Source organism: Rhinichthys klamathensis, unplaced genomic scaffold (genome assembly GCF_029890125.1).
Source record: "Rhinichthys klamathensis goyatoka isolate OS25496 unplaced genomic scaffold, OSU_Roscu_1.1 h1tg000209l_1, whole genome shotgun sequence".
Classification (NCBI taxonomy): Eukaryota; Metazoa; Chordata; class Actinopteri; order Cypriniformes; family Leuciscidae; genus Rhinichthys; species Rhinichthys klamathensis.
Genome location: NW_026606734.1, coordinates 2,715,589 through 2,732,856, shown reverse-complemented (window position 1 = coordinate 2,732,856; position 17,268 = coordinate 2,715,589). Strand labels below are relative to the sequence as shown.

Genomic DNA, 17,268 nt, shown 5'->3' with positions numbered 1-17,268 from the left:
AGAGTGAAATACTCGTTTCTTTTAGTGATAAAACTCTGTCACTCGATTCATCAGAAAGTCTGAACTCTGAACCAGAGACTCATGCAGAATAAAGAAGAAATGATTTCTAAACTTGTAAAGAAGTGAAAACACACTCATTGATCATGAGAATAAAACACATTAAAGGCATAAACTGGATCAGTTTCGTCTGCATGTTCATGTTCATGTGTGTTTTCCTCCAGCTGGTTTTTGCTCAGAGAGTCACTTTGCATCGGCACGTGTTTCAGCTCTCCGAGTGTTTATAGCCTTCAGACTCACACACTTTATAACACACGGCTGTTTACCACGGTACAAACCCAACACACACCATGAATCTCTTCAGCGGCTTCATCTGGATTCTGACAGCTTTTATTCCAGGTAACAGAAGTCAAAGCTCGTCATTTCTGAGTCTTTAATGTTCATTTCATTTGATGAAACTCATAAAATGTTGTTGTCGACAGCATCCAGAGGAATCACTGTGACTCAGCCTGAAGTTGTGTCTGTTTCTGAAGGACAAAAAGCCACTATAGAGTGTAAAACTGATGCTGGGATAGATGGCTATGGTTTAGCTTGGTATCAGCAGAAACACGGAGAAGCTCCTAAACTCATCATTACTGGGGTAAATGATCTCTATGATGAGAGTCTCAGTCGATTCAGTGGGAATGGAGAAGCAGCAGGAACAGATTTCACTCTGACCATCAGTGGAGTCCAGACTGAAGATGCTGGACATTATTACTGTCAGAGTTATCACTACATCAACAGTAAAGATGTGTTCACACAGTGATAAAGAGTCGTACAAAAACCTCCGTCAGTCAGAGTCACAGTGACTGAACTGAAACTGCAGCTGCTCAAACACACACACACACACACACACACACACACAACAGTGAAGAAACGACTCAATATGATCTTATTGAACATAATTTTCTTGAGCTTCATCAGTTATTAATATTTTTGATTGTGATTTTATAGAAGTCATATTTGTCTCCTGTTTACATCCTTCATGTAGAAATTCAGTCACTTTTGATTTTCACTTCAGTGGATATTCTTCAATTCTTCACCACATTTTTGATATTCTGCATTTATGATTTCATATAGCCTAACAATGTCGATGGATTTATTAAACGAATCCCTCATAATGCATATATTAACAGCATCATATAAACACATCCCTCAACATCAGAGCTGATAATAATTTATATTAATATGTATGTATGGAGGAATTAGCTAATTTAATTTAATTTAATTTAATTTAATTTAATTTAATTTAATTTAATTTAATTTAATTTAATTTAATTTTTATTTAATTTAATTAAAAAATTAAAGACCAGATTACCCAACAGGAGCTGTATAACCAAAAACAGCATATGCATGTCACCCTATTATTTTAAATGTATTTTATAAACATTTATAAAGGTCGACATGTTTATATCATGTGTGACTCACAAACTCAGTTATTCAGTGACTGACAGAGACTCGTGTGTGTGATGATCATGTTCATAAACTGCAGGAACACACACGGATTTGGTGTAAAATTTGGGAATTAACAGCGACGTTTCACTCCAACTACAGTAAAAAATATTCTCCAAGTCTCTCAGTGAAGTCTTGTCTCGCTTTCGAGGCTACAGATTATATAATCTATTGAATAAAACTATAGTTTTTTATCCTGCTAAGAGAACCGACGGCCAGCGCTGCAAAGTTTCTGAAGTGACATTACATATAAACGCTGGATTCACTCTGCATGGATGTGACATGTTATAATAGTAACACATTAAAGCACTGTAAAAGAAGACAAAAAGATGAATAGAAATATATAGCAAAATATATATTTTTCAATTCTATTCCAGTTATTGGTAAAGGTGATGACCTGTAAATAATGTTAAATGTCTCGCTGTACACTGTATGCTGGAGCCGTTGCTGAAGTTTAAATCTGAACTTTACTAGAAAACCTTCATTTGAGTCTGGATCCGGATCTGCTCATATTCAGATATTCAGATTAATATACTGAAGCTGGTCTTAGATGTAATCAGAACTGAATTGAATGATATCATTTTTAACATTTTGACTATTGTAGAGGATACAATATTATGAAAAACATTCATTTTGACTCTGTTCTCACTTCAGTAATTGTGTGTTGTGTCTGTTATTGAGTGACTGTCTTCAGGGAAATGATGTGGAGTGTGTTTGCATATTGATCAGATCTTCAGTGTGTGAGAGTGTTTATAGTGCAGTGAGTTTAACACTTCATCACTGACACACACAACAATCTTCATCAACATGACCTTCATCATCATCTTCATCTGGACTCTCACAGCGTTTGCTCAAGGTTTGTGGAGCACAAGTTTGATATTAATTCATTTCTTCAAGTATATTGTCAAAGTTTTGAGTGTATTTTCTTGTTGTGTGTTTCAGAGTGTAGAGGACAGATCACCGTCACTCAGAGTCCCTCAATAACAGCAGAACAACCAGGAGGAACTGTGAATATCAAATGTAAAACCAGCAGTGATGTGAGGAGATGGAGTGATGGGGATGAAGATTTAGCCTGGTACTTACAGAAACCTGGAGAAGCTCCTAAACTCCTGATTTATTACACAAATCGCCTCCAGTCAGGAACTCCATCTAGATTCAGTGGCAGTGGATCTAACAGTGATTTCACTCTGAGCATCAGTGGAGTCCAGACTGAAGATGCTGGACATTATTACTGTCAGAGTTATCATGAGACCGACAGAGGTGATGAAGTGTTCACACAGTGATAAAGAGTCGCACAAAAACCTCCGTCAGTCAGAGTCACAGTGACTGAACTGAAACTGCAGCTGCTCAAACACACACACACACACACACACGACTCAATATGATCTTACTGAACATAATTTTCTTGAGCCTCATCAGTTTTTGACTTTTTGATTGTAATCTTTAAGAAATCACATTTGTCTTCTGTTTCACTACATCCAGAAATTCAGTCACTTTTGATTTTCACTTCAGTGGATATTCTTCATTCCTTCACCTTTTTTTTCTTCTTTTTTTTCTTCTTTTTTTTTGTTGATTTTCTACATTTATTTTCTACATTTTAGTCCCCATAGATCTGAACACACTTATAATAACGTAAGATTATCTAACCAGAGCCCACGACCATTACCATAGAACTAAGCTGACCAACTGAACTACTTCTGATGGTAACTTTGTCTAATTATGCCGTGGTTTCCCACGTACACTTCATTAGAATAATACTATAAATAATTAGAGGTTGTCTTAAACGGAAAACCCATTATTATAAGTATTATAAGTGTACATGACTAATGCCGATGTGTTATTCGTATCTCTGTAACTTCAGCCGGTGTGCTCCTCTGCTCCACATATATAATGCCAGTCCGTCACTGACCTGAGCGTATACAGTAATTGTGCTGTTATGGACTCAATGTAATCTATAGAGTTCATAGAGTTCTATATCATTTCAGAGTGAGTCAAAATAAATTCGAATTTAACAATTCATTATTAGTCACGTAAATGCATCATGCCAATGAATAATCAATTCAAATATAATCAGTACAAAACATCAAATGCTCAGCGATAAAGAGTAAAAGATTACCTGACATTAAAAAAATATAAATGATGAGTGTCTCGAGGACGTTCAACATCACGAGCCGATCTTACAGAATCCCCCGAGCCTCTTGAGGCATTTTCCTTAAATACTCAGACCAAGACAAAACATCCCCAATGTGGAGAATCAACTTACAATAGGAGTTTGCATTGAGTTATAGACACAGGGAGTACACACCTCGTCGAGGAACAGGAGGTTTGGATGAAGGACTCTGGGGAAAAGTGCACATTCATTAAGCAAATGTGTGACAATCCTCATGTTCATAAACTGCAGGAACACACATGGATTTGGTGTCAAATTTGGGGATTAACAGCGACATTTCAATCCAACTAAAGTAAAAAAAATCTCACAGCAGATATTCAGATTAATATTCTAAAGTTGGTCTTGTAGATGTATTCAGATGAATTGAATTATATCATTTTTAACAGTTTTAACAGTCACTCAGAGTCCCTCAATAACAGCAGAACAACCAGGAGGAACTGTAAATATGAAAAAATGTAAAACCAGCAGTAATGTGTACTGTACAGGGATGATGATGGGGATGAAGAGTTAGCCTGGTACTTACAGAAATCTGGAGAAGCTCCTAAACTCCTGATTTATTACGCAAACCGCCTCCAGTCAGGAACTCCATCTAGATTCAGTGGCAGTGGATCTAACAGTGATTTCACTCTGACCATCAGATTTTGATGCTTTGCATTCATGCTAACTTCAAACCCACATGCTAAAACAGTTAGCTATGTTACGGCTGTTTGCGGTGAGGATAGTTGTAACAGTTCTTAAAAAAGTGTTACAAACTACCCCTTATGATGATTATTACAGTTATTAATCACGCCCTGTTAAGACAAAATCATGTGAGTTTTTTGTTGCTCATTGAGGGATTTCTGTGCTGAATATGTTTCCATCAAAGTTTATGCCCATGACTTCTTATCGGATAAAAACATTATCACCTCAGTTGAGCACATTTGATTTTTGTGCACATTTTTAGAATAAATGTGCATCTCTGCTTTTCCATCCGACGTTTTTTTATGTGATCGCCTATCCCAAAACTCACACAATAAAAGGTGGATGGCAACATTAGCTAGTGACTGAACTGTTGTGTGACAGGAATTGAGAACACACACATGATCACTCACACAACACACACGGCAGTTGTTTTTGTGCTAAATTTAAAGTCCCTAAAGAAATATAATCCAAAGATTTTTGTTACTTTAAATTGATTACTTTATTAAAAACTGATTATTTTTTGTTCTTCAATAACATTCTTGCACACATTTAGATTGTGTGGATCTTATTTCAGTAAATTATCTCTCATTGTTACATCTATCCCGGCCTGTGTGACAACAATAGTGTGTTAGTTTTCAACAACAGAACTCTTTGTGTTTCACAATAACTCACATAATCTGTGATTGTGTTGTACATGTCCAAGTGAGGAAATTTGTAGCAGAAAAATGTATCTAACGTGTATCAAATTTTGAGAGATTAAGTACAAACAACCACTGAGTTACTGATACTCAAACAACAGGTGTAACTTTAATCCCCGTCTCACACTGCTGAATGCTGCTGTTCTCAACTTATCACAAACATTTAGTGTCTAAGTCTTAATGAAATCACTCATTATTTTTTTTTTTTTTTTTTTTTTAGCTCAGCCCAAAATAATGCAACAAGTAAATAAACATCTATACAAAGCTGTTGCACAAACATAATGCCAGTGTTTCATCTGTCTTCAGGGAAATGATGTGGAGTGTGTTTGCATATTGATCAGACCTTCAGTGTGTGAGAGTGTTTATAGTGCTGTGAGTTTAACACTTCATCACTGACAGCTTTTCTTCATTCAGACTGAAAGTAAACCACCCATAAGAAGAATGATGATCATCAGCGTCTGCATCTGGACTCTCATTCTTTCTGTTCAAGATTCATTTACTCTATAAATAACTCAAGATGTGATTTATGTCCATGCTTTTGATGTTCAATATAGATTTTATACTGGATACTTTGACTCTGATACTTATAATCTAATGAAATGTCATTCACAGAAATTACAGGACAGGTTTCTGTGACTCAGACTCCCTCAGAAGAAGCTCTTCTCGGAGGAACAGTCACTATAAACTGTCAAACTGACAGAGGAATTGGAGATCGTACTCAAGGTTGTGGCTCCTGTCTCTCCTGGTATCTGCAGAAACCTGGAGAAGCTCCTAAACTCCTCATTTATTCCATTAAGTCACGACAGTCAGGAAATCCATCGAGATTCACTGGCAATGGAGCAAATTATGGAACAGATTTTACTCTGACCATCAGTGGAGTCCAGACTGAAGATGCTGGACATTATTACTGTATAAGTAGACACTGGATCAACAGTAAACATGTGTTCACACAGTGATAAAGAGTCGTACAAAAATCTCCGTCAGTCAGAGTCACAGTGACTGAACTGAAACTGCAGCTGCTCAAACACACACACACACACACACACACACACACACACACACACACACACACACACACACACACACACACACACACACACACACACACACACACACACACACACACACACACACACACACACACACACACACACACACACACACACACACGTTGTGTTTTCATGTTTTATGGGGACTTTCCATAGACATAATGATTTTTATACTGTACAAACTGTATATTCTATTCCCTTACACTGCCCCTATCCCTAAACCTACCCATCACAGGAAACATTCTGCATTTTTACATTTTCAAACAACATCACTTAGTGTGATTTATAAGCTGATTTCCTCATGGGGACCAAAAAATGTCCCCACACGAACAAGGATTTCGGATATTGCCATCCTTGTGGGGACATTTTGTCCCCATAACGTAGGGTTTACCAGGCCACACACACACACACACACACACACACACTACACTTGTGCTCAAAACTGACTTGTGACTGAAATCAGCTCTATTAGACTGTAATCTGTGACAGACAGAGAAAAAACTGTATATTGATATCAAATCAAACAAATAAAACTGCCACCATAAGTTTTTGACCTTTTTCAAGTAGCTTTATCTTTCCCTTGAAGTTTGTCAAGATAATACAGTTTTTTTTATTCGCTTTGGTACTATTTTCACAAGTAAGGTGTACATTTTCAAAACTCTTAGTACAAAAATCCAAACTGATCACACTTGTAACACAGTCATTCTTTCAAAACATGATCCCATGCTTTCATTACAGTTATACATTTTTCAGTCCACATAATCATTGTTTCAAACACAAGATTATTGTAATATGTAATGAGAACGTTTGGTTTAATCACAGAAACACAACAGTATGATCTTCTTTCAATTTAGTACTTTTAACAATCAGTTCATTCAACAGCAAACAATGCAAGATACATGTTTCAAATCACCCTTGTTGCTGAAATAATTACAGTATTACAGACTACAGTTGCCACATTAGAAAATACACGTGCATTACCTAACTTATGTAATTGAATCCATAATGTTTGTAATAGTATCTGCAGTGAGTTATCAAAAGCTGTGATGAAGTATGACACAGCCATGAGGTTCTGTGCGAGAACAGAGTCTGCTGGCAATACAGTAAATGTGTTCACTCTATAGCCTTTGACTGAATCTATACTGTAGTGGACCTTTACAGATGAAGGTTGAATTACAGTAATGTGGCAGTCTCTACCATGGTAATCTGTTTACAGTATCACATGGCATACAGACTGTAATGTAAAATGCTGTATTTGATGCCATCTGTCTCCCTTCTACTGATGCATCTCTAATCAATCTAATGTTTTACAGTAATTGACCGTTTCCTCTCCATTATACTCTATTCTGCTCTTCAGTGTTTTCACAAATAGCAAATTTCTCTGTACCTCTCTCACACACACATGCGTGTGCACACACTTTGAACATAGTGGTGGTTATTACTGTATCTATAAATCACTTATGTAGTAAAAAGAATTCATTACATTTGGTTATCCATATCGGAAATTGCAAACAAGTTGTAGAAACTGTATATACAATCAATATAGAAATCTATAGGTGTGCCAAATGATCAATTGATTAACCATTAAGATCAGTTGGATTAAATAATAGACAAATGTATTAAACTGAACAAAAAGAGATGCAAATCAAAAGTTTGATAATAAGAGCTTTATGAAAGGCAGTTACTGTGAATGAAACAGTTGTAGATGAAACACTTATTTTGTGTTGTGAAAAGGATACTTTGTGATTTTGTGAATTGTACTAACACAATTAAAAAAACATGATGAAATGTTTGAAAAAGTGCACTTTTGATGATCTGTTGTGATATTAGCACTAAGAGTTTTGAAAATGTACACCTTACTTGTGAAAATAGTACCAAAGCGAATAAAAAAAACTGTAATAAAGATATTACTGTATTCACCATAACTTTTCTATCAAAACTACTGACTCTATCATTCATCTCAGTGCATTGTTAATGATTAAAACAATTTTAATACATTCTGATGACCTCTGACCTCTGGAATGACCTTTGCCCTCTAATGAAGTTCAGTGACACGCTACTGTAGCAACTCTGTCATTTGAATCATCAGAAAGCCTGTAGCTTCAGACACATGAATAAATGTTTATGACTCGTAACATGGAAAAATATCCTAAACACTGTTATGATTTATGAGCATCATGTGTTGGAATCCTTACACATATTTACATATAGATTATTTGCATCGCAGCTCACGCTTCAGGAGGATTTATAACTCTGAGTCTGAACACTGAGAATCTGAACCAACAGCAACCATGAGCTTCCTCTTCATCATCTTCATCTGGATGTTCTCCAGCTGTTTCACAGGTGAGGAAATATGAAGTTAAACTGCACTATTTTAACTGATTAACAGTGCTTGAAATATTATCCAAATATGTAATTCTGAATATTTATTTCTTCTTCTTGATGTAGATTCAGTTGGTGAAGTGACAGTCACTCAGACGCCTGCAGTGAAACCTGTTCATCTCAGAGACACAGTTACTATATCCTGTAAAACCAGTCCTGAAGTCTATCAGGGTTGGGGTTATCAGCCTCTATCCTGGTACTTACAGAAACCTGGAGAAGCTCCTAAACTCCTGATTTATGCAGCAGACAGCCTCGAGTCAGGAACTCCATCTAGATTCAGTGGCAGTGGATCTAACAGTGATTTCACTCTGACCATCAGTGGAGTCCAGACTGAAGATGCTGGACATTATTACTGTCAGAGTTATCATGAGACCGACAGAGGTGATGATGTGTTCACACAGTGATAAAGAGTCGTACAAAAACCTCCGTCAGTCAGAGTCACAGTGACTGAACTGAAACTGCAGCTGCTCAAACACACACACACACACACACACACACACACACACACACACACACACACACACACACACACACACACACACACACACACACACACACACACACACACACACACACACACACACACACACACACACACACACACACACACACACACAACATGTTTTCAAATACACATATCTAAACATTCTTCAACATTCTTTCTCTCTTAAACTTTCACCAGTCAGCAGAACAAACACATCTGAAACCAGACAAAATGGACCTGATCGACTCATTTCTGTTTCTAATCATTTACCTTTGCCTACATTATGATTTCCGTATTCGGCGTATGATCAAAGATTTTTTATTTTTTTGTATCTTCTCATTACTTTCACAGTATATACCACATATCAGAAAAACAGAGATTGAGAAAGTTCAAGTGAATAATCTAATCAAATGATCTGGAAGTAATTAAATCCATGATGTCTTTAATGGCTTATTTTAATAAGATTACAAATGAGGTTGTGTGAAAAAAGTGTTGCATTACCGTTTGCACAGCCTATACTTTCTGGTTTATACTTCACAGTATTCAGTCGGTCCTCTACATCATATGATCATTGAATTTCCAATACTTTTCCAGTCATCTGCCATTTAAAAAAATTGCCTATATTTTACTCACATAAAGCTACTGAAAGGTATTTAGCAGTGATATTGTAAGGCTTTTCTATTTAGAGTATTTACCAGTACAGAATATGATGGCGTTATAATATAACAATGTAATATGTAACAAAGTTTGCAGAGGCTTCATAAATTAATAAAAAAACAAAAACAAAGCACAACTGATACACATTTCTTTGTTCTTCATTTTCTAGAACTAGAGTAGAAGCTTGCTGTATTTTTGTGTAATTAATTAAGAGAAAGTACACCGCCATCTTACTCCGACGAAAATGACTTGAACGCTCCTGCCATCGTAAACAGACTTCCCACCTCGTAAGTACGAACTTCTCAGGGTAGCAACATTTTTATTTGTAGACAGGAATGAGAATGAGGCTGTGATGTCACTTTACTATAGAAAAGCTTCAGTGATTTGAGTCTGGATCCGGATCTGCTCATATTCAGATATTCAGATTAATATACTGAAGTTGGTCTTGTAGATGTGATCAGAACTGAATTGAATGATATAATTTTTAACATTTTGACTATTGTAGAGGATACAATATTATAAAAAACATTAATTTTTACTCTATTCTCACTTCAGTAATTGTGTTTTGTGTCTGTTATTGAGTGACTGTCTTCAGGGAAATGATGTGGAGTGTGTTTGCATATTGATCAGATCTTCAGTGTGTGAGAGTGTTTATAGTGCTGTGAGTTTAACACTTCATCACTGACACACACAACAATCTTCATCAACATGACCTTCATCATCATCTTCATCTGGACTCTCACAGCGTTTGCTCAAGGTTTGTGGAGCACAAGTTTGATATCAATTCATTTCTTCAAGTATATTGTCAAAGTTTTGAGTGTATTTTCTTGTTGTGTGTTTCAGAGTGTAGAGGACAGATCACCGTCACTCAGAGTCCCTCAATAACAGCAGAACAACCAGGAGGAACTGTGAATATCAACTGTAAAACTAGCAGAGATGTGTACAATGATGGATCTGATGATTTCTTAGCCTGGTACTCACAGAAACCTGGAGAAGCTCCTAAACTCCTGATTTATTGGGCCAATCGCCTCCAGTCAGGAACTCCATCTAGATTCAGTGGCAGTGGATCTAACAGTGATTTCACTCTGACCATCAGTGGAGTCCAGACTGAAGATGCTGGACATTATTACTGTCAGAGTTTATACTACCCTGCGAGCATTCGGTGGTTCACACAGTGATAAAGAGTCGTACAAAAACCTCCGTCAGTCACAGTGAACTGAACTGAAACTGCAGCTGCTCAAACATTTTCTCTCTCTCACACACACACACACACACACACACACACACACACACACACACACACACACACACACACACACACACACACACACACACACTACTGAAACACAGAGGACAAACACAGGAACTACACATGTGCACAAAATGACTTATGACTGAAATCAGCTCTATTAGACTGATCTGATCTGTGACAGACGAGTTTGACTAATATTCTCAGAATCAGAGAAAACTGAGTGTGTAAACTGATATAAATCAAACAAACGCAATATTTTGTGTTTTTTTTTGTACATTAAACCACACAGTAAAGTAATTGTGTAACACCAGCTATAAATATGTTCTTAAACCTTTTTCAAGCTCCTTCATCTCAAACTAATGCATTTATTATTCATAACTCATCCCTCCATCAGCAGAAGTGAAACTGTTCCAGTTCAGAGCGTTGAACCAGTAAAAGAGAGAAACTGTGAGTTTGAGGTGAAACTCTCATTTGCATTGTCAGGTTTAGTGATTGTGATGGTCTCAGAATAGAGCAGCTCGTCTCCAGTGACCATGTTCAAACCCCAAGAGCTTCATTTGACATTTACTGCTGAATGCAGCTGTTCTCAACTATTACAATCAATCAAAAGCAGCTGAAACTTTAGTGCAGGACTTTGAAGGAACGACACACTGATCAATGATGCAGTCACACACACATGTAAGCTTGCGTTCAGATGAAGCTTTATTGAATGAACAGCAATGGCAGCACATTGACAGACTGCTTCAGTATTGAGCTGTAAATCACGTGCCGCTCAGATACGCTGGTCTTCACTGGAGAAACATCAGCACTCGGAGCTCTTGAGGAACGAGGCCTCGTGAGCAGCTCCGGCATGTGTTCCTCTGCAGACCAAGAGCTCTCTGCCTTCCCAGCGTGCTTTGCTGAGGCTCAGGACGCTGCTGCGACTGTAGAGACCGCCCCGCTCGCTCTCTGCGCTGGTCTGAACCCCCTCGGTGACCTCTGACCCGTCCAGCGTCCAGCTCACCGTCGCCCCCTGTGGAGAGTAAGAGCTGAGCAGGCAGAGCAGAGCGGAGGAGTCTCCAGAGACCAGCAGAGACACGGAGGGAGACACGGGGGGACCGGCTGGAACACACACACACACACACACACACACACACACACACACACACACACACACAGTTAGTTAGATGTCAGACTCGGTCATGTAGTAGAAATCACAATCATTATATCTTTACAGAAATTCCACATAACTGCTTTCATTCATAAACCAGAAATATCCTGAATTCAGTTTAAAAATATTCTCAGTTAAATCAATATTTACTAATACTCAAATATGTATCATGTAATTCTAAATATAAATCAGTTCTGTAAAGCAGACATGATATACAGCGAATCTTACAGTAATTTGATATTTTCTGAATAATCATTTCATTATTAATTGTGAAAAATTCTTAAGACTCTCACAATCATAATGATCAGCAAATTTCAGTTCAAATGATGAATTTTTCAAATCTTTCTATTTGTCTGATGGCGACGCCTAAAATATATAATTATTATTATTAATCAAACTTTTGTGTCATGGATTTCAAAAAGTATTAGCAGTTACATTTACCAAGAATTATGGACACAATTATGTACTTAAAAAAAAACCTGAATATGACAGAAAATATCACAATATTACATTCAATATAACATTACAAAAATATTTGGTAACGCTTTAGATTACAGCCCGGAAAGTACTGCGTAATTAAAGCGATTTTACAGCGTAACCTTTGGTAATTATAGTGTACCTATAACGTACTTACAATATAAGAATAAGGGAACAATATTTTAAGTTTGGGGAATAAAGGGGTAACAACCAGGAGAATAAAAAAATAATTTATACTAAGTATTATAGAACTAAGGGGTACTTATTCTACTATTATGATACAACAATCTTAGATTTTGGGAGCAATTTAGCAAGAACATACACTGCGTACCTTTTTGAAAAAAATGGTGAACCAGTACATACTGTATAGGCTTTTTAAATTAAGTAATCTTTTTAACAAAAGTGCACTAAAAATGAAAACTATTGCAACTTTTGCTTAAATATTGGGGAAAGATACTCTTGTTTCATGTAGTGGTGCTCGTTACCCCCTTGTTCCATGTAGTTACAGGGTAAGTGTGACGTTGCGGGCTGTAAATTAAAGTGGTGCTTGTTACCCTCTTGTTCCATGTAGTTACAGGGTAACAATAAAAATGCATACACAATCTAATATCACTGACTCGGAAACCTTTATTTATTATACAAGCACCACTTACCCTGTAACCACATGAAACAAGATATATTTCCCAGTATTTAAAATTATGTAAGCCCAAACTTAAACATCTGCACTTTTGCAAAAAAAAAAAAATAATAATAATAATTTGTATAAATGCATAGATATGTACCCTGTCATTTTTTTAAAAGCCTATACAGTATGTATTGGAACACAATTATTACAAAAAGGTACGCAGTGTTCTCGCTATATTGCTCCCAATTGTAAGATTGTTGTATCATAATAGTAGAATAAATATCCCTTATTTCTATAATACTTACAGTATACATTTTTTTTAATTCTCCTGGTTGTTACCCCTTTATTCCCCAAACTTTACATATTGTTCCCTTATACTTACATGTAAGTACTTTATACTATAATTACCGAAGGTTACACAGTAAATTTCTCTTAATTATACATTACTTTCCGGGCTGTAATCTAAAGCGTTACCAAATATTGCAATCAATATATTAAAAAACAATGAATGTTAGCAATTATAATATATGAAATTAATCATGTAAAAAGAATATTTTAAAAACAATATGAAATATGCTAAGAAAGACGTGATGAAATCTCACAGAATAAGTGTTTTTTTGTAAAATAACAGACAAATTTAAAGAAATTGTGAAACAATCAAATTCGCCATAAAATATTGCAGTACATTTTTTTAAAAACTTTTTTTTATCTTGTTGCCAAATGCTTCCTAAAATAATCTAAAAACAAAACAAATAAATAAAAATAAATCATTTTTAGAGAATAGAAGAGACTTACTGATCGTCAGTTTAGTTCCTCCACCGAAAGTGTACCACAGTGTTTCATTCTAGTGAAAGCGTCGTACAAAAACCTCCGTCACACTCAAATGAACACACACACCAGGAGAGAAAGAGACCAACGACACACACACACACACACACACGCACACGAGACTCAAAAGCAGATCTTCTCAACCACTACTGATCAAAAAAGAGCCATAAAATCTTCATCTAAAAAAGTCCAAAGATCATTTAAAAAATAAATACTAGATATTGAATGAATATTGTTTCATAATCAGTCCTGAAATGCAGTTGTCACATTTGTAAACACATGTGATATAAAATCTTTTAATTCTATTGCCCTGCTTTATAATGAAATGTTCAGCCAGATTTAGATGGTCATTCTCTATTGGATGACCTTTGACCTGTTATACAGTATCATGGATGATATAAATACAGCACAGCTATTAAATGCTCTCAGCATCAAAGTCTGAATGAAACTGATCATTAAAACAGTGTTTAGAGAGAGAAGATCGACCCAAAATAACATGAAGTAAATCATGAGTGTGTTTCTGAAAATGATAAATAGAAGTTTATTAGCAAAGACACTAAAAGACAAAACAGTGTTTCTTCTGTCTTCAGGGAAATGATGTGGAGTGTGTTTGCATATTGATCAGATCTTCAGTGTGTGAGAGTGTTTATAGTGCTGTGAGTTTAACACTTCATCACTGACACACACAACAATCTTCATCAACATGACCTTCATCATCATCTTCATTTGGACACTGTTATATAGCTTTATACTACAAGGTGCAACGTTTATTTTTTATATAAATCAATTTAAATATATAATTTTAACAGAGCTTTAAAAATATGGCAAATAATATATACTTTATGGACTGATAAATGAATTGTTTTTCAGGGTGTAGAGCTCAGATCACAGCAACTCAGACTCCTTCAGAGAAAACTGCTAAACCAGGAGAAACTGTAGAGATGAGCTGTAAACTCAGTAGTGATGATACAGCCTGCAGCCCAGCCTGTGTGTCCTGGTACTCACAGAAACCTGGAGAAGCTCCTAAACTCCTGATTTATTACGCAGACACCCTCGAGTCAGGAACTCCATCTAGATTCAGTGGCAGTGGATCTAACAGTGATTTCACTCTGAGCATCAGTGGAGTCCAGACTGAAGATGCTGGACATTATTATTATTATTGAACCTCCGTCAGTCAGAGTCACAGTGACTGAACTGAAACTGCAGCTGCTCACACACACATGCACACACACACACACACACGCTCAACAATGAAAAAAACACAAATTAACTTAATATCAATTTTGCTGCACTTCATTAATATTACTGAAGATAATAAGAAATGATTTTGATCATATATTTTTTGATAATTGTTGGTTTATCTATTCTCGTGGTTGTTCATGTGTTTTTATAAAGCATGATTATTTTTCCTTCTTAATCATACAATCACGCTGTAAAGTGAATCATAAACATGTTGTTGCTTGAATAGTTTATTAACAATCTTCCATAAAGCCGGTGTTTAGATCATCATCTACAAGAGTCACAGATTTACTGGATTCAGAGCAAACTGACAGTGAAAGAGAGAAACCTTCTTTAACATGATCAGACGCTCCGCCGTCCCACGATCAGTCTGTCTGTAACCATTCACTGTTTCTGGATCATTCATTATTAATCCTGCGATGCGTCTGAGTCTCACACGAGCAGAAGACAGATCTCTCACACACACTTCAGTCTCCAGCAAACACACTTCAACATTCATAAAGATGTTATTCCTCAGTCACTGAAATAAAGCGCTTCGTTGTGTGGAAACTGCACTGTTATTTTTACAAGATGAAATACTGCAGTTTTACTGAAATCATTGTTTATTTGAGCGAGCTGACGACATTTAAGGGGTTTTAGGATAGAGCTGATTATCTTTTATTTGAATATGAGGCTTTGAATCAGATCTCCATCTACCCAAAGATTTACACATCTATGTTTTTGAGCTTTTTTAAGCTTTGTCTTTCCCTCGAAGTTTATCAAGATAAGATATTACTCATAACTGTTTTATCAAAACTACTGAATCTATCATTCATCTCAATGCATTATTAATTATTAATTAAAGCAATTTTAATACATTCTGATGACCTATGACCTCTGGAATGACCTTTACACCTCTAATGAAGTTCACAGTGACAAACTTGTTTATCTTAGTGATGCTTCTCATTTGAATCATCAGAAAGCCTGTAGCTTCAGACACATGAATAAATGTTTATGACTCGTAACATGGAAAAATATCCTAAACACTGTTATGATTTATGAGCATCATGTGTTGGAATCCTTACACATATTTACATATAGATTATTTGCATCGCAGCTCACGCTTCAGGAGGTTTTATAACTCTGAGTTTGAACACTGAGAATCTGAACCAACAGCAACCATGAGCTTCATCTTCATCATCTTCATCTGGATGTTCTCCAGCTGTTTCACAGGTCAGGAAATATGAAGAAAAACTGCACTATTTTAACTGATTAACAGTGCTTGAAATATTATCCAAATATGTAATTCTGAATATTTATTTATTCTTCTTGATGTAGAATCAGTTGGTGAAGTGACAGTCACTCAGACGCCTGCAGTGAAATCTGTTCATCTCAGAGACACAGTTACTATATCCTGTAAAACCAGTCCTGAAGTTTACCAGGGTTGGGGTGTTCAGCCTCTATCCTGGTACTTACAGAAACCTGGAGAAGCTCCTAAACTCCTGATTTATGCAGCAGACAGCCTCGAGTCAGGAACTCCATCTAGATTCAGTGGCAGTGGATCTAACAGTGATTTCACTCTGACCATCAGTGGAGTCCAGACTGAAGATGCTGGACATTATTACTGTCAGAGTTTCCACGTCATCAACAATAAACATGTGTTCACACAGTGATAAAGAGTCGTACAAAAACCTCGGTCAGTCAGAGTCACAGTGACTGAACTGAAACTGCAGCTGCTCAAAGGAGGATCTGAAATAACATCGTCACACTTGCATCTGAAATAAAACCATATAAATTAATCTGACACTAATAATTAATAATTCTACAGGTCAGAAATCAAAGACTTACTTGAGAGAAATAACAAAAAACTCCATCAATGTCTCAGTCTTATTGATTTTGATTATTATGTGTGTTTTTTCCTTCTCTTACACTTTGAAATTGTTTAGTTATTTCTGCAGGGAATAGTAGTTATATTTCTACTTTCTGTAGGGAGAATAAAAATGTGTTGTAATCTGGATCTGCTCAGCTGTGAGATTTTGTGCTTTTATATATCAGAGACATGATTGAGATCGAGTGATATCAGTTTGTCCATTACCGCCTTATTAATAA

The 17,268-nt window shown here is 36.2% G+C and overlaps 1 protein-coding gene and 5 gene segments (V, D, J or C); all 6 read left to right on the top strand.

Moving 5' to 3' along the window:
* Nucleotides 1-205: 205 nt before the first annotated feature.
* LOC130097089 (immunoglobulin kappa variable 1-8-like) lies at nt 206-1,006 on the top strand. The segment is given in 2 exon segments: nt 206-396; nt 480-1,006. Coding segments are annotated over 2 exon segments (372 nt in total).
* Nucleotides 1,007-2,274: 1,268 nt separating this feature from the next.
* Nucleotides 2,275-2,771, top strand: LOC130097069 (Ig kappa chain V region 3368-like). The segment is given in 2 exon segments: nt 2,275-2,344; nt 2,431-2,771. Coding segments are annotated over 2 exon segments (390 nt in total).
* A 2,865-nt stretch (nt 2,772-5,636) lies between these two features.
* On the top strand, nt 5,637-5,993 carry LOC130097068 (Ig kappa chain V region 3547-like). The segment is given in 1 exon segment: nt 5,637-5,993. A coding segment is annotated over 1 exon segment (357 nt).
* A 2,376-nt stretch (nt 5,994-8,369) lies between these two features.
* Nucleotides 8,370-8,993, top strand: LOC130097022 (Ig kappa chain V-III region PC 7183-like). The segment is given in 2 exon segments: nt 8,370-8,429; nt 8,535-8,993. Coding segments are annotated over 2 exon segments (390 nt in total).
* Nucleotides 8,994-10,209: 1,216 nt separating this feature from the next.
* Nucleotides 10,210-10,787, top strand: LOC130097023 (Ig kappa chain V region 4135-like). The segment is given in 2 exon segments: nt 10,210-10,366; nt 10,453-10,787. Coding segments are annotated over 2 exon segments (384 nt in total).
* Nucleotides 10,788-11,711: 924 nt separating this feature from the next.
* LOC130097067 (uncharacterized) lies at nt 11,712-16,958 on the top strand. The gene is made up of 4 exons (XM_056263725.1): nt 11,712-11,832; nt 14,812-15,039; nt 16,321-16,392; nt 16,498-16,958. The coding sequence occupies exons 1-4, from the start codon at nt 11,712-11,714 to the stop codon at nt 16,830-16,832; spliced, it is 756 nt and encodes a 251-aa protein (XP_056119700.1). The 3' UTR covers nt 16,833-16,958.
* Nucleotides 16,959-17,268: the final 310 nt, after the last annotated feature.